We start from the raw sequence: 24,851 nt of genomic DNA on the forward strand, positions 1-24,851 counted from the left end.
TAGCGAGGTGCGCCCTCCGCTCAAGCCAGGTTTATACTTTGTTGTGCGCCCGTGTGGCGTTTTTCAGCGGGCGACACACCGTGGTACGACACGTATAAAGTAAGCTCAGAGGTGAAAATAGTACTCAAATGTTTTACTTAAGTAAAAGTATCAATACTGCATACTGCAATACTACTAAGTAAGTCTGGAATTCAAAATTCAAAAAAAGAGTAAAAGTACAAAAGTATTGGTATCAAAATGTACTTAAAGTACCAAAAGTAGAAAGTACTCATTATGCCCAATTTCACAAGTTTTCAAATGTGTAAAATGTCTAAAAATCTTTTGAAAATAGCCGATCTACAAGCTCACAATCGCATTGTGAGCTTGTAGATCTGCTATTTTCAAATGGCCGAAATGTATAGGGCTGAATTGGTTAATGTATGTTTTGTAATAATAAAAAAAATCTACAAAGTAACTAAAGTTTTCAAATAATTGTTGTGGAGTAAAAGTACAATATTTCCCTCTGAGATGTATAGTGGAGTAGAAGTAAAAGTACTGAAAACTGGAAATACTCCAAAAAAAAATACCTCAAAATTGTACTTAAAGTTGTACAATGCAGAATCACAAATAACGATTTTTAGCAACCTCTGCTGGTCACTACCGTCACTGCATACAATTTCCCTAGTCCTCGATTACCCAGAATTCCATTCGTTTTCACCGGAAGCCGGAAGCGTTTCAAAAAGCGATCTTTTAATTGTTTTATACTATCTACGGATCGTTTCTCTTAGCCAGTGGAGCATTAGTTACCATGAGCTGTGCTTTCTTTTTCTGTTCTTTTTCGATCTTCCAATCCTACATTATCTTAAAATAAGCGTGAGGTTCCTTTTTGTTACAGTTTTTCACAATTGTTAACGTTTCTCCAAACAATAACGGCTTTCTCAAAACTGCACACACAAAACTGAAAACCTCACACACAAAATGCTAAACCCCACACTGCCTTTGCAAGATGACTCTTTGCCATCAAATCTTTTAACTGTTCACAAAATGGAACTCGTGTTTTCATTTGGTACACACAGCCATATTTTCAAATGACACACACATACCATTCATTACAGTACACACAAAAATGCTAAACCCCACGCTGCCTTTGCAAGATGACTCTTTGCCATCAAATCTTTTAACTGTTCACAAAATGGAACTCGTGTTTTCATTTGGTACACACAGCCATATTTTCAAATGACACACACATACCATTCATTACAGTACACACAAAATGCTAAAACCCCACGCTGCCTTTGCAAGATGACTCTTTTGCCATCAAATCTTTTAACTGTTCACAAAATGGAACTCGTGTTTTCATTTGGTACACACAGCCATATTTTCAAATGACACACACATACCATTCATTACAGTACACACAAAATGCTAAACCCCACGCTGCCTTTGCAAGATGACTCTTTGCCATCAAATCTTTTTAACTGTTTCACAAAATGGAACTCGTGTTTTCATTTGGTACACACAGCCATATTTTCAAATGACACACACATACCATTCATTACAGTACACACAATAAGCATGTGCTGCACACTAACAAACATTTACAGCACACTGCAGGGCAAAATTGAAAACACAATCATAGAAATGGAACACACCATGACAATGACTCTGGAGAATGAGCCATTTCTCCTTTTGTAAAATGACTCAGTGTAGGCCTACTTTTTTCAAACATAAAACAAAACAAATATGCAGCCAAAAATGTTTTATTTCTCTACATGATTTAGGCATCATGCCTCCGGTTCATGTCTGGCCAGAGGGCCTCATCCACATCATAGGCAATGTTCTCCCTGTCCAAGCAGCGTTGGAAGAAACGCCTCGAGTGGCGCATGAAGCCCTGACAGACCCCAACAGTGACTAGGGCTGCAATCGATTTTTACAATTTTTGTAAATTGACATTTTTCGATTTTGAATTGGAAAAAAACATATTTTACTAATCGAGAATCGTTTGTTTTGAAAAAATCGGAAAAGAATCAGAATCGTGACCCCAAGAATCGGAATCGAATCGAATCGTGAGATAGCAGAAGATTCACACCCTAACAGTGACGTCGCCACAAACCTCCTCCATGGCCTGTAGCAGTGGGACCCGGCTCTGTGGGTTCCGTTCATACTGTATACCTTCCACCTCCAAGCTCAAAAGAACTCCTCAATGGGATTCAGGAAAGGAGAATAAGGTCGAAGGTACAGAACGGAAAAATGTGGGTGGTCCTGGAACCACTCACGCACTGGAGCAGCCCGGTGGTGCAAATTGCTCACCAGACCTGAATGTTTAGAGATTTGACTATTTAGGTGTTATAGATTGATGCTTTGAGATTTTGCGTGAGAAGTGTGTGCAACAACTGAACATTGTGTGTAGTGTTTGGACAACAAGGTGTGTTGTAGATTGATGCTTTGAGATTTTGCGTGAGAAGTGTGTGCAACAACTGAACATTGTGTGTAGTGTTTGGATAACAAGGTGATAATGTACTGAACATTGTGTGTAGTGTTTGGACAACAAGGTGATAATGTAATGATAGTGATGAGTGTAAAGAAGGAAAGTCAGAGTCTAATGCAGATAAGGGAGTGTGAAGTAGTGCCAAATTGGGTCGAGCGATTAGTACATGAAGTTAAGGTTGTGAAAATTGTGCCGAATTTTTGCTTTTTTGTGTGTTAACAATTGTGAAAAACTGTAATAGCGCGGTAGTTCCTGGCCAAAACAGGAAACCGTTGCGGTAGTTCCTGAGGACGTCGGCCACGACGTCATGACGTTTGGCCAGGAACGTCATTTTCCCGGGAAAGGTCCCCCCCGTACACGTTCAATAGAAAATATATAAATAAAAGGCTTCCGGGGGTGAAATTCACGGAGTGGGTGTTGTGAAACTTTTGCCACTCGCAAAAGATATACAAATTTAACTTTAGTTTTGTTGAAAACGTTACCTAGTATTACTTTAAGTACAGTACTTTAGTGAACGTATTTAGTGACTTTACACCACTGAGTAAGCTACATTCCAATTCACATAGAAAGGGTGACAGGGTGACATTTCAGCTAAAATCACGGGGCACGGCGTCTGGAGTGGACTTCAGCCACGAGAGGCACCACCGCCAAGCGAGCCGTGAGGCCAGCTGGTCGCCACACTGAACGCTGTGAGGGTCCGCTTCAGCCGACTGAAACACCGTACGAGTTGCGTACCGATAGGGACAGAATCGTAAATCATCAAATCATTGAATGTTTTAAATGTTCGATGCGACGCGTTGTGAGCTTGTAGATCGGCTATTTTCAAATAGCCTATGTATAAAATAGGGCTAAAGTGGTTAATGTATGTTTCATAATATCATAATTTTAATATCTGAAAAGTAACTAGTAACTAAAGTTTTCAAATAATAGTAGTGGAGTAAAAGTACAATATTTGCCTCTGAGATGTAGTGGAGTAGAAGTAAAAGTATTGGAAATTGGAAATACTCAAGTAAAGTACAAATACCTCAACATTTTACTTAAGTCATGATGCTTTTTTTGTACATAGTGGTATTTTTTCTCTGTATTTTATGTTGATTTGAACTGTTTGGTTGCTACTATATATGTCTATGAAATTAATTCAAGGGCCCCAACGGAGACAAGTCCGCAAGGACTTTTTTGGTCAGACCTTTTAGACAAAAGTATTATAAATGTAACTGTGTTGTTTTACATTCTTTTGCCTAATAAATATTCAATCAATCAATCAATCAAAGTACATTACATTACGGTCATTTAGCAGACGCTTTTATCCAAAGTGACTTACAATAAGTGCAATCAACATAGGTAGGGAACAAAACTACTAATCACCAGAAGTATTAAGTGCATTCTCTTCTAAAACAAGCAACTAAGAGTATACCTAGCGCTAAAGTAAAAGTGCAATATATCAGCTACCTACTTTCATAAACAGATGAGACAAAATAGGAAAATCAAACGAGCAAGAGCTAAAACAAATAAGTGTATCGAATAAACAAGATCCAATAAAATAAAACAAGAGTTTGTACAACTAGTTAACAACAAGTAGGCAAGGCGAAGAGGAAGGATAGTGTTTCCTGAAGAGGTGGGTTTTCAGCCTGCGGCGAAAGATGGGCAGTGACTCTGCTGTCCTGACATCAGTGGGGAGTTCATTCCACCACTGTGGGGCCAGAACAGAAAAAAGCCGTGACCGTGACCGTGTAGATCGGCAGTGTAAACAGACATCTGCATGAATATAAACGGTAAGTACAGTACTTAAGTAAATGTACTTAGTTACTTTCCACCACTGACTATAGAATAGAATAGAATAGAATAGAATAGAATAGAATAGAACAGGCGTGTGTGTAAATTGAATCAGTCTCTCTTCATTTATGCTGTGATTAAAGTTGCACTCTTATGAATCTGCAATCTCGGAACCCATCCGCCAGTTATCACGAGTAACCCGTTTATATTCATGCAGATGTCCTGTTCATAGAGATTAACCCGCAGGTTAACGACCGCCAAACGGAGGAGGAAGTGGCCGTATAGCGAGCAGCCCCCCGCAGCTGGAGTGAAACATCCGGATCCAGCCCACACCTTCCCCCCTTCCCCCCAGAGTCCCCAGATCCTCAAATCCTCATAAGATATATAAAATAAGAAACAATAATAATCATCGTCGCTGTCGGGTGGAAAACCTTGTATGTTCAAAACCGTTTCTTTTCGGGTAATGGAGGAAAAAGAAGAACCTGCCTTCCGATGGATCCAATGTTGTTATTATTCAAAAATAGTATTAATAATAAACTTTATTTCTATAGCACCTTTCATGACATGAAATGCAGCTCAAAGTGCTAAAGAGCATGAATACATTTACAGAAAAAGTACAAATAGTTTAACAGTAAAGCAAAAAAAAGACGAATCTGTAATCAACAGAAAATTTACGCACTATTATATTAGTAAAACTGTGTCTTTTGCCAACACGTAGCGAGATCGTAGACTGGCTATTTGCGGCGAGCGACACGTCACCACGATTGGGAGTATAAATCTGTTGTTCTCGTTCTGCGCCAAAAAGACGTTGCAGAAACCTCTTACGGTATCTCCATATTCTAACTTTTTGTGTTTTTTTCGTAAATGAATGCCCTACTTGATCATACTAAAGCGTCACACAAAAGTAGCAGATCCACAAGCTTGTAGATCTGCTACTTTTTCTATGTTTGACTTTGAATCCTGAAAAGTAAGGGGGAGTTTTTCGTTGCCACTGTTGCAACATTGCTTGCTCAGCGTGGGACAATGTCGGGTCTCTGCTCTACATGTAAAGTGTCTTGAGACCAGTGTTGATTTTGACAGCAGATTTTGATTTAGTTTTAGTCATATTTTAGTGATCTGAAATGTTTTACTGTTAGTCCTACTTTTAGTCAATTAAATATCATAAATCTACAGTTGATTTAGTCCACTAAAAATGTATTTTGGCGGTGCCTTGATGGCTGATTTTACACTTGGTTGCATGCTGAAAAATAGCCGATCTGCTGTGACGCGTTGTGAGGTTGTCAGAGAAAAGGTAGTCGCCGGACATTTTTTGTCATAGTTTTAGTCGACGAAATCAACACTGCTTGAGACAACTTGTTGTGATTTGACAAATTGAATTGAATTGAATTGAAAAGTAAGAGTTTTGGAGATGTGAGGTTTCCACCCGACAGAGACGATGAGCAGAACGGCCGCTGTGCTGTGAGAGACAAAGCGAGGGGCAGACACACAAGTAGACAGACTAAGAAAGTAACCCATGAAACGTAGAGGTGGAAATGGATGAAAGGAAATTGAAAGGGGAAGAGATGGCCGAGGAGAACAGCTGTGTACTGTGTGTGTGTGTTTGTGTGTGTGTGTGTGTGTGTGTGTGTGTGTGTGTGTGTGTGGTGTGTGTGTGTGGTGTGTGTGGTGTGTGTGTGTGTGTGTGTGTGTGTGTGTGTGTGAGACTGTGTGTGTGTGTGTGTGTGTGTGTGTGTGTGACTGTGTGTGTGTGTGTGTGGACTGTGTGTGTGTGTGGTGTGTGTGTGTGTGTGTGTGTGTGTGTGTGTGTGTGTGTGTGTGTTAATGTGTTTTGTTGGGGTTAATCCCCAGGATGCGAGTGCTAACTTGATGAGGCTGCTTCTGCTGTGGCTAGCTGGAGGAGGAGAGTATCGACCGGCCCTTGGGGTCACCGTCCAGGTCAAGTAGAGAGAGAGAGAGATGAGATAGATAGAGAGAGAGATGGAGAGAGTGGGAGAGATGGAGAGAGAGGGAGAGAGAGAGAGAGGGAGAGGGAGAGAGAGAGAGAGAGAGAGGAGAGAGAGAGGAGAGAGAGAGAGAGAGAGAGAGAGAGAGAGAGAGAGAGAGAGGAGAACCGGTGGTGGAGAGAAGCGTAATTTCATAAAACACTAAAGGGTGGCAAAAAAAATTACCACTTAAGCCCGATCTCAAAAATAGCATATTTTTTAAGTGTGTTTTGAAGATGTAAGAAGTGTAAGTGATATGTTTTTTGTCAACAAATGTTTTTTTTAATAGCCCCATATTCTGATAGTAATCATTGCTGTAACGTGTTTATTCAGTAACAGGAGTCTCCATGTCTCTCCAGCTCTTTAGTAAACAGAAAATGCATTTTCAGGTCAGGATACCAATTTCATCCAATAAGGATAATTCCTTTTTAACAGGACGTTCATGAAAGTCCTTGTGGGCTTGTTTCCAATGAGGGCCTGTGAGCAATTAGGGGTTAAGAGTCTTGCTCAGGGACAAATTTCATTTCATCGACACATATGCTGGCGTGGCCTGGAATCGTACCTGGGGCAACCAGGGCCTCTGGCTCCCTAGGCGGGCTCACTAACCACTCAGCTATGGCCGCCCCATGATTAGGAGAGAGAACTCATACATGATACAGACTAAATAATGAAATTGGAAGTGATGAAAGAAACGAGCAGACAACATTTGAACTGGAACACTATACAATTTGAGCTGATAAATGGGTACTCTATCTAGATTGGATGAAATTGGCTACTCACCTATTATGTTTTCTGTTTATTAAAGAGCTGGAGACTCCAATTTGCATTGTTTGTTTTAGAAAGATATCGAGGGAATGGTAGTGCTTCATTGACCACATGTCCCATGGAATCCTCAGAAAAATCATCTCCGTTCAGTAAAGGTACATGTCAAGTATTTTATCTCCTCCAAAATACGTTCCTTAAAGTAATACTAGGTAACTTAAAAAAAAACAACTAAAGTTACATTTATATCTTTTGTGAGTGGCAAATGTTTCCATGAATTTCACCCCCGAAAGCCTTTTATAAACGTATTTTCTATTGAAAGGTGACAGGGGCGCCCTTCCCGCGAAAATGACGTCACCCCGGCCCGGAAAACGGAAACGGAAATGCACCGGTTTCCTGTTTGTCCCGGAACTACCGCGCTAGTAACAAAAAGGAATTTCACGCTGTTTTTTATGGCATTATAGGATTTGAAGATGGAAAAACAACAGCAAAGGAAAACACAGCTCACGGTAAACTAAAAGCTCCACTGGCTAAGAGAAACGATCCGCAGATAGTATAAAACAACAAAAAGAACGCTTTTTGAAACGCTTCTGCCTTCCGGTGAAAACGAATGGAATTCTGGGTAATGCAGGACTACGCTAAAGATCTGCAATGACGGTAGTGACCAGCAGAGGTTAATAAAAATCGTTATTTTGGGACTTACCAAGTACGGCTTTAAGGATCTTTACTGTACATTAGTACAACAAGCCGGTCACTTCCTCGTTGACTGGACCCACGTTGAAGTTGTATCATTGAACATCCCTGCATACTTTCTCATTCACTAAATGCATGCTAACACATTTAGTGAGGTGCTGGTCTGTAAAGCAGATTTCAGTTGTAAAACTCTATATTAATGCTTTGGAGACGTGCAGGGCGCAAGTAACCACCTGCAGTTTCACAGGCTTCAGAAAGCTTCAAAAAGGCAATCAAACAAAAAACAATATGTTGTGGGGAGTGGGTCATTAATCGGTGGCGAAACGATCACATAACTAGCATCCGTGAAATCGAGCATCGCACAATGGGTTTAACGCCCTCAAATTCTGCGACCAAAACCAGGGACTCGACCCGAGTTTATTTACATCTCTGCTGTGTTTTCGAAACAAAGCCATTCACACGTGGACCCTATCAGCATTCAGCAATGACATTGACTTTGCACGTGCACATTCATAATAAAATGGAAAACGAAATCCCCTCCATAGGTAGTAATGTGTTGTTTGCTCATACTAACTTGATCTCATCCAATTGTTGTAACGTACCACTTGACCCTTCTACATATAGAACATACATAAAGAAAAAAACGACCATAATTAAATAAATACACAAGCATATATACTGTGTATATGCTTGTGTATTTATTTAATTATGTTAGTTTTGTCCTTTGTGGGCACTGGCATTTTGTAAGTGTTTTTTTTTTTGGTTTAAGGTAAGACCCGAAAATTGTAATAAACTAAACCGTGGAGGACAAAATAAATACAAATATAATGGAATGCGAAACCAGGAGGGGAGAGGGCATCTATATGTGTTGAGAAAAGAGCAGAGAGAGAAGAGAGAAACACAGAGAGAGAGAGAGGAGAGAGAGAGAGCGAGAGAGAGAGAGAGAGAGAGAGAGAGAGACTGCGATATGGGGGAGGGGGGGCTTAGTAGGAAGAGGGCGAGGGAGCATTTGAGGATTCATCTCTGGCTGGATAATTCCCAGGGGGACGTCTCTCCAACACTTGAAAAGCTGTGAAGTGTGCTGTTCTGCTCATATTCTCCCAGTAATTGGCGCAGGATACTGGAGAAAGGAAAGAGAGAACGAGAGAGAGAGATAGAGAGAGACAGAGAGAGAAGGGGAAGGGGGGGGGGGGGGGGGGTGGAAGGGAAGGGAACAAGAGAAGGGGAAAGGGGCAGGGAACGAAGGAGGGAAGGAGGCAGGAGAGGAGTGGAGAAGACTCGTTGGGCACACTGTACCAGGAAGTTAGAGAGAGAGAGAGAGAGAGAGAGAGAGAGAGAGAGAGAGAGAGAGAGAGAGAGAGTCTGAGCGGAGATGGAGGCTTGTTAGATTTGGAGACAGGAGGAGGGGAAGAGGAGGAGATGAGGAGGGCAGCAGTGAGGAGCTGTCTCCATGTTTATCCACCTGTCTGTGTGCGTCTACCTCTCCCTCCCGCCCTCCTCCCTCCCCTCCTCCTCCTCCCTGTCCCGTCAGCCCTGTCTCTCCAAGCGGTGCTGTGTGTGTGTGTGTGTGTGTGTGTGTGTGTGTGTGTGTGTGTGTGTGTGTGTGTGTGTGTGTGTGTGTGTGTGTGTGGTTGCAGGCGGGTCTTTAGACATGACTGCAGGCGTTTAATCATTGATGGAGTTTTCTTTTCTGTGCAGGCAGGCCAGTGGGCAGCCCGGCTTGCACAGATGCATCAGGACCTGCTGATTCACTCTCTTTGTGAATGTGTGTGTGTGTGTGTGTGTGTGTGTGTGTGTGTGTGTGTGTGTGTGTGTGTGTGTGTGTGTGTGTGTGTGTGTGTGTGTGTGTGTGTGTGTGTGTGTGTGTGTGTCCGTGTGCGCGTGCGTGTGCGCGTGCGTGTGTGTGTTCTCACTTGTACTTGTACCTCACCAGGGATCATGATGCTCATTCTCCAGTGTGAGGAAGAAAGAAGCACCTTTCTTTGACAGGAACAAAGGCAGCAGACATGTTTGCTTTGGCTCCAGGCCCATACATTTTCTTAGCCATATACAGTAAACTGTTTGTAAATATCCATACAGTCTGCTTCCTCTCTAGGCCGAGGTACTGTAAACCCCACGGCTGAGCTGTTGTCTTCCACAGACGCACACTGTATCATATAACCATTTAGGTCATGCCTCTACTCACGCATTTGCAGCACTCTTCTATGGCGTCTCATTTCCCACACTGAAAAAAACAAAAACAAGGGCTTGAATTGTGACTTTTGACAAGGCCTTAAAATAATTTTTTTTTTTTTATATCAGAATTCTGAGGTGGTTTTTTTTTCACTATTGCTTGAGATAAGAAATTGTATGAAAAAAAATTAAGATATAGCTAAGAGAAATCAGAATTGCAAAAAAATATTAAAGAAAATAAGTCAGGCCTTCTTATTTTTATTCAGTGGTAGAAATGGTCTTCCATGGTTTTCACTTACAGTACACATAGTTTAAGGTGTAGTTCTATTGTGCTGTTGACCAGTAATGCACTATGCAATGCAGTATTGCACTAAAGGGAATGGTAGATTTAGATTTGACTATACACTGTTCAGATGCTTGGTATGTGAAGACCCATGTATTATGACCATTGAAATAAGAATAACATATTGAGCAACAAACTTACATTGAAAATAGACGCAGGGGTTAGTGTGGTTAAATGGATAATGGTGTTCAGAAAGCCTTCAAGTTGTTGCCAGTATTATGCACTAATACAGTGCTTCTCAAATGGGGTAAGTACCCCTAGGGTTACGTTGGTGTGCTCAGAAAAGAAAAATAAATAGTCTGATATTGATTATGAATAATTTATCATGCAACCATACACGTTTGAAAAATATTTTATATGCCATGTAGCTATTTTCAATACAACCCGATTGCCTATTATAGTTTATAAAAAACATGAATTGCCAGATAGTTTGGTGCATCCTTTTTTGACCTGGCTTGAGGGAGTTTCAAACATAAAAGCCAGAACAAAAAGAAAATCCCCAAAATAGACGAGTGGTTGAAACGTACACCTGAAAACAAGGACAAAGAAGAAAAGAAAAAAAGCAAAGACAGCAATGCCAAAAACATTAATCAGTATCAGTGTTACAAAGTGGGGATGTAGATTGGCACAAAGTCAGTAAAAAACACATTTGAAACTTTTAAAACGATTTTAATTTGGTCCAGGCCAGGACAACAAAAAGTGCAAAAAAATCTACAACTGAAGAAAATGCAACTCAGATGAACAGAGAGGCAAACAAGATATTGTGGTGGGGGTACACTAGTAGGGCTGGAAACAATCATGACGAAAACGATTATATCAAATAATTGCGATCGGGCGATTATGTAATAATTGTGACAACGTACATGAGTGAAGAACGTTAGAGAACCACTGCACCAAAACAGTGTTCATTTAACTGTCCTTTTAAATGCTCAGAGTTGATTCGAGTAAATTATCACCGATGGTTTTACCTGACAGCACGATGCACAGTGCTATTTCAGCTGTATAGAGAGTGTGTTGGTGTTTCTGTCTCTCTCCATCTCTCTCTCTCTCTCTCTCTCTCTCTCTCTCTCTCTCTCTGTAGTCCTGATCTAGTGCTTTTTTATTCTATTTCATTTTATTATTTCCCTGGGGGATTAGAGACAGACTGAGACTGTGGAGTAGAAACTCTCTCTCTCTCTCTCTCTCTCTCTCTCTCTCTCTCTCTCTCTCTCTCTCTCTCTCTCTCTCTCTCTCTCTCTCTCTCTCTGCCTCCTTGACTCCTCCATCCATACCTCCCATCCCTCTTTCCTTCTTTGCTCTACCTCTCTTTCGTCTACCAACCCCCCTTCCACCTCTTTCTGCACCTCCACTTGCCCCCCCCCACCCTCTGTCTATCCCTCCCCCACTGGATAAGGCTCCAGCCAAGAATGGGTGGATTAATGACCACACGAAAGAGAGAGAGAGAGAGAGAGAGAGAGAGAAAGAGAGAGAGACTGAGAGAGCCATGGCACACAATGTGTACACGCAACTCTTATCACCAGAAAGGATCAGATTATTTCATCTTGCTAGCCGCTATGCCTGTGTGTGTGCGAGTGCATGATGTGTGTGTGTGTGTGTGTGTGTGTGTGTGTGTGTGTGTGTGTGTGTGTGTGTGTGTGTGTGTGTGTGTGTGTGTGTGTGTGTGTGTGTGTGTGTGTGTGTGTGTGTGTGTGTGTGTGTGTGTGTGTCAGTCAGTCTGTACAATACATCCATGTGTGTGTCTGTGTACATGTGTTTTTTGTGTGCATTCATGACATGTACATGTGTGTGTGTGTATGGATGTGTGTGTGTATGGGTGTGTGTATGCGTGCGCATCTGTGCGTGTGCGCATAGCAACCTGTACCATCCATTGTGCTGCATCCTTATTGTTGTGTCCAGCCAGTGAGTCACTGTGAAGAGCCTGTCCATTGCATTCCATCTCAGGAGGACAGAGGACACATAACAAATAGCCTGCCATGCTGACGTGATCAATGCCATCACAGCCATTATGCAATCACAAAGAGCAGAGAGACAGGCGGCACGAAGACAGAAAGACAGAAATGGAGAGAGAGAGAGAGAGAGAGAGAGAGAGAGAGAGAGAGAGAGAGAGAGAGAGAGGCTAATAGAGGACATACAGTACAGCACGCAGACATGCTGTCTTGTTAATAGTTATTATGAAATGTATTCACATGGAGCACTCGTCTCTCTGCGCTCAGCGCCACTCCAGGTCTGTCCCCACGTCCTCTCCTCTCCTCTCCTCTCCTCTCCTCTCCTCTCCTCTCCTCTCCTCTCCTCTCCTCTCCTCTTATCTCTGCTCCTCTCACAATATTTACCCCCCCCCCCCCACAGGGTCTGTTTCCCTGCCTCTGCCTCATCCCTCCCTGCGGGTGAGCCAGGCTTGGCGAGTCCCAGGCTTTGGGCAGGGCCTGTTCAGTGCTTGTTTAACCAAAACAAACAGATTGAGGCGAGCCTCACCCAGCTGGGACAGTATGCAGCCTCACATCTCTCTGCCTGTCTTTGAGTTTTCTTTTTCATTTGGTTTTTTCTTCTTTTTTTTTGAACACCCCATCACTCATCACTCTTTCTCTGTATTTCTCACTCTAGCGTTCGACTGGTGTCCCATTTAGTCTGTGTGGGACTCAGTACAACTTCCTCTGTGACTATTTGGGGATGTCGGCTTGTAAGCAGTTGTGTAAAGTAACTAAGTACATGTACTCAAGTACAGTACAATTTGGAGGTATTTTTTACTTTACAGGAGTACTTCCAATTCAATTCAATACTTTTACTTCTACTCCACTCAGATCCAAATATTGTACTTTTACTCCACTACAATTATTTGAAAGCTTTAGTTACTAGTTACTTTGCAGATTTTTATTATTATTACAAAACATAAATTACCCACTTCAGCCCTATATACATTTTGACCATTTGAAAATTGCGTTGTGAGCTTGTAGATCTGCTATTTTCACTTGGCGTCTCGCTCACCAGTGTTCTCTCCCTCACTGTCTCTTCCTCTCTCTCTCACCAAAAATGGCCGATCTAAAAGCTCACAACAGGAGCTTGATGAATAAATGATATGGATGTTTTTCTTTGACAACAGACTATGATGATGTCTTGACTATGACAGACTAACAGTTCATGGCATAATGTTGCTCTATCTGTATTTCTTTATTGATGCTGCTATTTGTTTTAAGTGGATGCACTAAACAGAATTTTGTTGTATGTTCCATACAGTGACAATAAACATCTTATCTTATCTTATCTTATCTATAAATGATCCACAAATGTGAATATTTTGCATTAAATCATATATAGTCATATAGTTTATTTGTCATTCATACAGAATTAAGTTTTTATTCATTGGCTTAAAAATAACTAAAAACATCCCTTCATCACTGTGTAATATTTACGTTCTGTGTGAATGTCACAAACAACACTTAAAAAAGTTTGTATTTTCAGACTAATTAATCGCATTAAAAAAGAAATCGGGGGGGGGGGGGGGGGGGCGCCCACTGGCCTAGCGGTCCAGGCGCATACCACATATTTCTGCTGTCCGGCAGAAACCACCTAACTCCAAAATGTACATTTTTTCAGGAAATGACTAAAACAAAACAAAAAGTGGAGTTAGGAGGTTTTGTTCCTCATTGATTAGAACAGCTGAATGGACCTCAAAGCTCACAATGAGGTTGGAGGTCAAAAGGGGGTGGAGCCTGGAGTCAGCAAAACCAGCTAACTCCACCCCCCTTAGGTTTAGCAGAAAGTTTGAGGATCCAATGGAGTTAGCTGGTTTTGTAAGAAGCACTTTTTAATACTTTTCATTGGTTCAATATTTTTTTTATCAACACTAGCAATAGCACTGATTTATGGAAAAAAATGCAAAAGCGTAAAAATGGTTTCTGCCGGACAGCAACGATATGCTGGTAATCCAGCTTGACAGCGTGTTGTGGGTTCTACTCCCGATCCCGATGACCTTTGCTGTGTGTCACCCCCCCATCTCTCTCCCTATTTTCTGTCAGCGCACTATCCTTTCAATAAGGCAGAAAAAGCCTAAAAAAATATCTGTAATAAAAAAAAGAAATGTTCCCGGATGCGTTATTAAGGACCGTTAGTGAGGCTAAAGAAGGACAGCATCCTCACCTGCATTGTCATCAGTGCACTGACCTGGTGGAGCCACACAGAATCACGTGCCCTGATGTTTTCCTCTCTCTGTGCTTTCTCCCTCCAGCTAAGAAAGCGGCAGACGGCTCGGTGATCGCCAATGGCTACTGTGACTTCTGCCTGGGGGGGTCCAAGAAGACGGGCTGTCCCGAAGACCTCATCTCCTGCGCCGACTGCGGACGCTCGGGTAAGGACGCAACTTCTGAAGTGAAGCCTCGTTATAGCACTATGCTGTAGCAGTGGTTCCCAGCCTTTTCTGTATCAGGGCCCACTAGAAAATCTCGAAAAGCATTCACGGCCCACCCATAAGAAAGAAAGAAAGAAAGAAAAATCCAAAATAAATAAAAATCCAAAAGAAAGTAAAATACTGTACTTTGTTTCCTGAACTACTGAAGACCACCTGTTGTGTTGTTACTTTAGCCATTAAAACAATGCAGCACTATCGTCTTCTTCTGTTGTAAAAAATTGTGTGAATGTCACCTAGTCTTGCCTGGTCTTGTTTTGATTCAGTACAGTGGTGAAATGCTTATACAGTATTTGATGAGGCAGGTGTCAACAAGACATCCAAAATGTTCTTGATGGTCTAGACTACAACATGATTAGATTCTCTTTATTCCACAAAAATGATTAGACCTAAAATTACTGTCACCATTCATCAGTTAGTATCAGCAAAAAATGTAAAGGCCCTCTCCATCATAAAGTCCTGTAACTATCTATCTATCTCATTATAGTTGATAGATTTGATGCAGATGAGAACGACAAATGTCTCTCATTGAAAAGGAATTACACTGATGTTGATTATTTTTGGTATCTCTTTTGTACAATCCATAACAAGGTTTATCTGTCTGCATATTATGAATGTTTTTAATGCATGTAGTATGTCCCCTAAAAAAACACCTCTGGCCATAAACCATAAATCGCAGCAGTGAAAGTGAAACTCGATGTGAAAGTTGCGATTGTTCTTGATAATGTATGCATGTAAAAAAAAGAATTGAGTCTCTGAGGTAAAACAGCATTGTGCTTGTGAAACGCTTTCGGTGCCTATAGGTGAAGTATTTATAAAGACTGTTATTTATAGTATAGACTGTCACTGTGCAAGTCCACATGCCCACAAGCAGTCAGCCTGCATAGTGCAGCTTCACCACTGAACACAGCATTGTGATTTGCACAGCAGTGTTCATTTTGACAGCAAATTTTGATTTAGTTTTAGTCATAGTCTTTTGAATACAATTCTGTTTAGTTTTAGTCATATGAAATGTTTTACTTTTAGTCTAGTTTTAGTCGACTAAATATCATAACATTTATTTTTGGCAGGCCGTGATGGCATGCCGAAAATAGCCGATCTACAAGCTCACAACGCGTCGCAGTTGTGAGCTTGTAGATCAACAATTTTTGGTGTGTGACACCCGCGCGCACCCATGATGACTTGTCTTAGTTCTACTGGATCTCTTCTCCACTAGTCCCTACCCAAACATTTTAGTCTAGTTTTTATTTGTTGATGAAATTGTCAGTATATTTAGTCATAGTTTTAGTCATCATAGCTTAGTTTTTATTTTGTTTTTATTTTGTTTTCTTAAGTGAAAAAAGGTACTCAATGGACATTTTTCGTCATAGGTTTAGTCGACAAAATCAACTCAATCAAATCAACTGATTTGCAGCTATAAGTTCACAAACTGCACACATGGTAACTTACTATTGACAGCTAAAGATTGGACAGGGAGGCCACCACGACATTATTAGACATTATTAGACATTATTAGACTGGTGTGCCGTGAGAATATTGCATCTGGGCAAATATTTTAATAACATATTAACCCATTCAATCCGGGAACGCATCTGTGTAACCACTTAAACCATTACTTTATACTTTGGCTTTAAAAAAAATGAAGAAAAATCGTGAATATTTGTGCAAATCTTTGAATATATGTATTTGTCAAGCAAACATCTTTTACTCAAACATTTACTTCTGGGGGTCCCTAGAACAGCATATTTTCAGATGGGGGTCAGCGGCCAAATACATAATGTTGGGGGTCCTTGACATGAATAAGTTTGAGAACCACTGATATAGCAATCTGGGATCCCAGGTCAAAAAAAAGGAAAAAGCACCCCCAGCGTTTTTCACTTTTGCATTTGACTCTGGGGGGAGCGAATAAATGGAACACCGCCGACTGGAAACAGGCGTTTTGGTCTGCCCTCAGCCCTCCGCTTCCGGTGGTGCGCCTATGTTTTCATTCCGACTAGATAACATTCCGTTGGCCGTTGGGGGGTGCCAAAAAAAATATATATTTTTTTTAATGCTGAGGCACACGAACTGATTTAGCTCTGTTCATAAACGATTTACTTAGGAATTATGTTCAATATGAGGATGTCTTAAAAGAGCCATTTTGGCTGTTTGTGTTAGTCCGAGAGAGTGCGGGGTACAGGACCACGGATCCATTGGGCTCCATCTGTACCCTCACAGAGTTAAATTTAGATCGCGATGTAACGTTAGCGTGCGGAGACGTCGGGGAGATCATTCTCACAGACAGACAACCACACCAGTTACCAACGGTTGCCGTGATGGAGAAAAACGCCGCCGTCGATGCGGTAGCCATAGGTAAAATCTGTTCCACTGTTCACCATTCCAGGGAGAGGGGCTCGAGTCGCAAAGCGAGTGTGGTTAAATCAACCAAAATCGGTCACTTACGTTTCAAATCGTATTCTTTGATCGGCTGGTGATATAACTTAACTGACAGGGTATTTATAAACATACTTGTGTGGATTACGGAGAAATTTGAATGAAATCTTGATCCGGGACGCACTGTGCACTATGTGTGTCAGTCCGGGCCGTGGACCATATGTGGCGCCGGCCTCGCACACTCCACAAACTCCATGGAGACCGGAGTGGCTTTGATTGGTTAAAGCATAGATATATATAAAGGCTAGATGACTCACCCGCGCTGCTGGCCAATGGAGTACGACGTTGCCACATGGCGGCCATCTTGGGACGGTCATTCATAACATTATGTCTATGGTGCATATACTTTGAAATAACCATAGCGTGCTCAATTTTCATCCGATTTTCAAACGGTTTGGTGTGTTGTAAACACCAAAGATGTATTTATGATACTGCATATTTAATGTTATTTAAAAAAACAAAAATATGATTATAATTATAAGTATGCAGTATCATAACTACATCTTTGGTGTTTACAAAACACCAAACCGTTTGAAAATCGGATGAAAATTGAGCACGCTATGGTTATTTCAAAGTACATGCACCATAGACATAATGTTATGAATGACTGTTGCAAGATGGCCGCGGTTGAGCTACGCTTGCGACGCCCCCTTGAGCCATCTAGCCTTTATATATATCTATGGGTTAAAGCGCGGCTTACTTCCTGATCTAAGGCCGCCCACTTGTAGGCCAATGTTCACACGTTCTGAACGGCCCCCCTGACAGATTCAGTTGCGCAGCTCTGAATCTGTTCTTGAGAGATTAGAATGGCTTACTATGGGTTAATGAATGAGTTTTCATTGTGATACCGATACATGGGAACTTAAAGAATACTACGTAATTTCCATTGATCCAAAAACCAGAACGCAAATTGATTGAGCATTAAAAAAAAGATGCTCTGAGAATGCTCATGGCCCACCCATCCGACCACTTGTTAAGTGGTCGATGGGTGGGCCACGAACACTTTAAAGATGTGGGCTCTAGCCTGGTCTTCTTTAAACTCCTGGTGGATTTTTCTATGTTTCTTGACACGTGTTAGGGGAATTGAATCATAATGCCTGCGAAAACAACTTACTGAAAAATAACTGTTTAAAAAAACATAAGATCAGTCAGCCTTAAGAGAACAGAGCCCTCAAATAATATTTTTTATGGGGAATAATATGTTTACCAGATTAACAAACTAAGTGGCTCAGATCAGAAATCCTTTTATTTGGCGTTTGGAAGCCATTGCGACCGCATGCCCCAGGCAGGGTTCGAATTCACGACCTTCTGCATTAAAGGTGTATAGACCCCTTAACAGACGACGTCACACTGATAAGAACCAGTATGCGTGCAACCAGTATGCTCGCAACGAAACCCATTCTATCAGGTCTCGCTAGGACGCGCCTCACTAGCCAACACACAAGAGGGGGTTGGGGTGTGCTGAAACCAGCGCACCCCAAAACAACAGGTTAGGAATTGATTGCGTGAAACAATCACCTGTGCGTCCAGTCTCAATGTTAGTAAACAAATAATTGGTCTATATGCATGGAGAGAAAAGGAGAGAAAATAAGAACAACAACTATCGGGATGAAGCTAAAGATTTATGCTCAGTTGCACACAAAAATAGACGACCTAGGTATTTTCAGCATTCAACACAAGTCAAATGACGAAGTGTAAATCAGGCTTAAAGGGATATTTCACTTAAAAAAAATAATTGGGTCATTTTATCGTCTACTCAGGCTTTTGTGAGCACCTCAGACAGTTTTTAAGTTGCTTGATTCAGTATTTAGACATTTGATGTACATTTTATCAGACATGCCCCCTTCCTATGCAAACCCATTATAACTTCAAACAGGCCGTATTTTTTCGATTGTTTTTTCATTTATTTAATCACATTTTTTTATTGTATTTAATTGTTTTCATTTTCCCCAAAAAGATATAAAAAATAAATGAAAAAAGTAATTGAAAAAACACGGTCTCCTCACGTATTAGAAGGACGATGTCAGTCACCAGAACCAAGGAAGGGTGTTTCCAATGAATCTAACATGTTTAAAAAGGAGTTTGAAGTTGCAATGGGTTTGTATAGGAAGGGGGCGTGTCTGGTAAAATTAATATCAAATATCTAAACACTGAATCAAGCAACTTAAAAACTGTTCGGGGTGCTCATAAAAGCCTGAGTGGACGATAAAATGACCAAATAGTTTTTTTTTAAAGAGTGAAATATCCCTTTAAATTACGGAAAATGAAAGGAAAAAATACCTAAGTAATTGGATGGAAAGATGCTTGATGCTGTGTGTTTGTGTGTGTGTGTGTGTGTGTGCGTGTGTGTATGTGTATGTGTATGTGTGTGTGTGTGTGTGTGTGTGTGTGTGTGTGTGTGTGTGTGTGTGTGTGTGTGTGTGCGCGCGCGTGCGTGTGTGTGCGTGTGTGTGTGTGTGTGTGTGTGTGTGTGTGTGTGCACGTGTGTCACTACACAGGCCACCCTTCCTGTCTCCAGTTCACGGTCAACATGACGGCTGCGGTGAGGACTTACCGCTGGCAGTGCATCGAGTGCAAGTCCTGCAGCCTGTGTGGCACCTCGGAGAATGACGTAGGATCTCACTCTCTATTACAGGCCAAGGCCATACGCAATGCACACAGGCAGGCATGTCTGCACCCTATACTATATACCATAGCAATGATAAGAATACTGCAATGATCATCCTTTTTTGATTAGAACACTGGTTCTCAAACTTTTAATTATTAATTTCAAGGAACCCGCCCATATAACCCATTTAGACCTGAGGCCGGTTTTAAAAAACGGCTTCTAAAGTTTTCTGGAAAAATCATGTTACTGTATATGACATAGCCTTATCTAAAATGACACGGATTGAAGGGTATAACAACGTATAGGCTTTCCAGGTCTAAATGGAATAACTCGTTTGGAATAACTCATCACCCATTTGGTTCCATTTGTACGCTCTCAGAGTTACAGACCTGCAAGGGTCCATTTGGAACCCCCTCAAGGACCCCCTGGGAGTACCCGGAGCCCACTTTGAGAAACACTGGATCAGAATACAGGTGTAGGCAGTCAAATCCTGAGGAGGGACACACTGTGTGTGTCTTGTGAAAATGTTGAAAGATGCCATTCGGGCGCCAGTCTAAATTTGGACAAATCCCGAACCCAGAACCCACAAATCCCCCTCTCACCATGTGAAAGGATCTATTTGCACACTCTCAGAGTTAAATGAACACTCAGGATTTTACAGGATAGATTTTGTTAACCCTGTAATCTACGAATATATATAAAATATTATGCATGTTTACTGTATGGATGGAATCAACTGTTTGACTAAATGTATATCCTGTTCGTATTGTATTTCATATCCTCGTTATCGTTGATTAGTCGCCTTTACAACGAGGTATAACTTGTAAGGATCGTGCAATCGTGGAATGAGCACACACCTGTGACTGGCTCTCGTTTTGAGTGACCTGACCAGCAGGTCACTCAAAACGAGAGCGAATACAGAGGTATATTGGGGGGGGGCGCTACCCACACGTTTAGCTGGGTTGCTCATTCCACGATTGCATGATCCTTACAAGTTGTACCCTGTTGTAAAGGTGACTAATCAATGATAACAACGACATAAGATACAATACCAATGGGTATTATTGATAGCGAGAAATAATCCACAGAAGTTCCAAACTTTTTTTTGAGGAGTTTATATCACGCATGGGTAACCTTTTCGGGAACATGATCACTAAATGTAGGTAAGAAAAGTTGTGACTATGTGGGGAGAAAACAGAGAAAGGTTGTATGCACATCCAACAATAATGGTCATTAATGGTTGTATTTTGATCACCTCAATGGAATAATCTGATCACCTGGTACAGTAGTTCAAAAAGAGGTGGTTGCCCACCCTTGTCTTACAAAGTCTTAAAGTCTTAAAAATGTCTTCGTACAAGTACACTGTCAATGCTCGCATTAGCGCCTAAAGCCTAATTTATTTTTATCATGCAATACTGTATGCCGTTCAAAAAAGAAAATACGTGACATTTTTCACGTCAGCCTTATTTCAGTTGAATATACAGCATGTTTGTCCAACATGTCAAGCATTAACAGCCTTTAACCACTTAAACCCAGCATCCAACACGTTGTAAGCTTGTCGATCGGCTATTTTCTGCGAAAGCTTCCCCCACAATAACAGAAAACAGAAAAGGCACTAGTATAATGCCCTGAGGGACTCCGGTCAACCATGTGTGTGTTTAAGTGGTTAAATATTGTTTTGTTTCTGCGACCCTTACTTAATGTCACCTGTCATCTGCATGTCTTTCCTCTGTTCCAGGATCAGCTATTGTTTTGTGATGATTGTGACAGAGGCTACCATATGTACTGCCTGAGCCCTCCAATGTCTGAGCCACCAGAGGGTAAGAAAATACAAATATTTTGTAATATGTGCTCTTTAAGTATTTGAATACTGTATAATAGTATATACAGCATGCACACACACACACACACACACACACACACACGCACACACACACACGCACACACACACACACACACACGCACACGCACACGCACACGCACACGCACACGCACACGCACACACACACACACACACACACACACATGCGCACTCACGCACGCACAGTATAGAGTACCGAAGTCCTGACATTACTCCCGCTACCCTGGGTCATGGAAGTATTTCTTTAAAAAAATAATAATAATAATTTAGAGTAGCCAATAATTTTTTACCGCTTTTTCTCCCCAATTTAGTCGTTATGCAAAGTGATTCCTCCCCACACACATGTGTTGTCACTGCTGTTGTATCCTACTGACCAGTGGTGGAAAGTAACTAAGTACATTTACTTAAGTACTGTACTTAAGTACAATTGTGAGGTATTTGTACTTTACTTGAGTAGTTCCAATTTCCAATACTTTTACTTCTACTCCACTACATCTCAGAGGCAAATATTGTACTTTTACTCCACTACAATTATATGAAAGTTTTATTTACTAGTTACTTTTCAGATATAAATTATTGTATTATAAAACATACATTAACCACTTTAGCCCTATTTTATACCTAGGCTATTTGAAAATAGCCGATCTACAAGCTCACAGCGCGTCGCATCGCGACGCGTTGTGAGCTTGTAGATCTGCTATTTTCAAATATTTAGTACTTTTACTTTTGGTACTTTAAGTACATTTTGATGCCACTACTTTTGTACTTTTACTCGAGTAAATTTGTAATTCTGGACTTTTACTTGTAACAGAGTATTGTTATATTGCAGTATTGGTACTTTTACTTAAGTAAAGAATTTAAGTACTTTTTCCACCACTGCTACTGACTCACCTGCCAGTGAGGAGCCCCCACCGGGAGGACGTAGAGCCTTCGTCCTACTCCTCCCGCCCAACACCCCACGCTGACAGGTGCCGCCCATAGAGTTGAAAATAATAGAGAGGGCACCGGACATCCCTGCCCATTCACTTGTATGGAGTTGCTCACCCAGCGTCTTTTCACCCCTTCTTCCAGGTTGGGAAATGTGGTGGACGGGGCCTATTTGGGGCCTATGTGACGCGTTTTGCGTCACTCTGCGCGTCGACTCCCATGCGCATCGAGCCCGTTGGTCGAAACCGTTTTCGGTTTTCGCTCATTCTAGTATCTGGCCCCAGCCGTAATAAGCTGCAGTACCTATGATTGGCCACCATGTCCAATGTGCTTCACTGCTCCCTCTCGGTTCTGGGGGCTTGGTGCCGCCCCAGCCTGTAGGAGTAGGTGCAATGATCAATATCACCCTCTCCGGCCGGCTTCCCTCCCCCAGAACACAGGCCAATTCTGTTTGTGTAGACGCTTGACAAAGCCGGTTGCACCGCAGTGGATTCGAACCCACAACCTCCGTGGTGGTGGGCAGGGACAACTGCGCCACCCGAGCCCCTGAAGTGTTTCATCTATTGAAAATGCCACAGGGTCTTAGATCGCGTCATATTAAGAACTGTGTTCTAAAAATAAACAAATCAGCCCGGCGATTCTGTCAGGTTTGTGACTCGTTTATGATACAGAGTTGCATTTGATAACGTCTGTGTTTGGAGATAATGTATTTATTTTCTTACTTTTTGGATAAATGTGTACTTTTTCGCCATCAGTTGATGCTTCCATAATGAGTACAATTGCAAGGCTCATTTGTTTATTTATTATGACGCGACCTACGATTTTAGCTTTTTATCAGATGGTCTGACAGGAAATGGGGAGAGAGAGATCGGGAGTGACACGAAGCAAAGGTCGTCGTGATCGGGATTCGAACTCGCCACATGCTGTCAGGCTGCATCAGCAGCCTAGGTGCCCGGACCGCTACGCCAGCCGTCCGGGCCACCCAATGGTATTTTCAATAGAAAAAAATAACTGTGACACAGTGGGATAGCGGCCTCTTCAGTTCTCTATGAGTGTATTGTGAAAACTGAGCATTGCTATGCAGTTGTAGTTGGAAGTTTCATTAGGTACAAATCCCTAACCAAGTGATGTTAGCACAGCATGTGGCGCTCTTAACACCCGCATTTAATTTACTGTGTTAATTCATGCTCTCTCCACGAATACATGGGATTAACATGTAGGTCTTTACAATAAGGACGTCTGAACAGTTCGACCTACTGATGATGATTGTGTGTGTGTGTGTGTGTGTGTGTGTGTGTGTGTGTGTGTGTGTGTGTGTGTGTGTGTGTGTGTGTGTGTGTGTGTGTGTGTGTGTGTGTTCCAGGGAGCTGGAGCTGTCATCTGTGTCTGAGGCAGCTTAAGGAGAAGGCGTCGGCCTACATCACCTTGACCTAATCAGCGGAGCTGCGAGTCCGTTTTCTCAACTCGTCTCACCGTCCTCGACTCCCAAACCCACCGTCCGGTTGCCCCTTCTTCGCCTCGCCCCAGGCCGACTAAACCCTCCTCCCCCCCACTCAATTTACGCATCTACAACACCGTCCCTCTGAGATCTTACCTTTGGAAACCCCAGACCCCCCCACCCCACCATGTCTATCACACCCTGTGCCGTTTACACACACACACACACACACACACACACACACACACACACACACACACACACACACACACACACACACACACACACACACACACACACACACACACACACACAGACCACCAGTACACCACCGCCTGTGGCCGTGGTTTCAGCTCCATATGTTTTTTTTTAATCCTCCCTCACCTCTCTGTTTGACCCCTACTCTCTGCCGCAGGCCTCTCTCCTACTCTGTGCTCTGCTTTGACCTGAATCCCCTCCCTCATCCCCCTCCCCCGCCCCTCCCCTTCCCTCCTCAGTCTCAGCAGAGGAATCCATCAGCTGGCAACGAGTTTGCTTCCACGACGACACACACACACACACACACACACACACACACACACACACACACACACACACACACTAACCTGCCAAGGGCACTTCAGAGAGGCATACCACTCCAGCGGCGCCCTCTTAAGGGCCCTCGGAAGAGCCCTAATGATCTTCAACTGCGTCTCAGTCTAATAATGACGGCGGAGAGAGAGAGAGAGAGAGAGAGAGAGAGAGAGAGAGAGAGAGAGAGAGAGAATTAGAACGATGGATGGGGCCGGTTGTCGGGAGCAGCAGAGCACGTGGGGCGTGAGAGAGAGAGAGAGACCCTGGATAACTCCGTGGAGTGTGAGAGGGTTTTTAGTCTAGCCAGCTCTGAAGTCTCCGAATCCAAACTCTCGCCAAACACAAAACGCAAGACCAAATACATCACTCTCCAACTCTCCCCTTCACTTCCCAACGGCAGAGCTGAGACACTTTGGATCC

General features: G+C 42.2%; 1 protein-coding gene across 2 annotated transcripts in view; it reads left to right on the plus strand.

The window, feature by feature from the left end:
- Positions 1–23,854, plus strand: part of dpf1 (double PHD fingers 1) — a gene marked incomplete at both ends in the record, with an annotated part of 107,637 nt that extends 83,783 nt beyond the window's left edge. The window contains 4 exons of one of the 2 annotated variants that reach the window (XM_080428770.1): positions 14,415–14,534; positions 19,523–19,635; positions 21,371–21,452; positions 23,784–23,854. In XM_080428770.1, coding sequence (XP_080284896.1) covers positions 14,415–14,534; positions 19,523–19,635; positions 21,371–21,452; positions 23,784–23,854 — 386 coding nt within the window. Of the gene's footprint in view, positions 1–14,367; positions 14,535–19,522; positions 19,636–21,370; positions 21,453–23,783 lie in introns of both variants that reach the window. The other variant, XM_080428771.1, reaches the window with a different exon arrangement.
- Between the last annotated feature and the right edge of the window lie 997 nt (positions 23,855–24,851).

The sequence above is a fragment of the Gymnoscopelus braueri genome, assembly GCF_963280865.1.
Source record: "Gymnoscopelus braueri genome assembly, chromosome: 5".
In the NCBI taxonomy this organism is placed as follows: Eukaryota; Metazoa; Chordata; class Actinopteri; order Myctophiformes; family Myctophidae; genus Gymnoscopelus; species Gymnoscopelus braueri.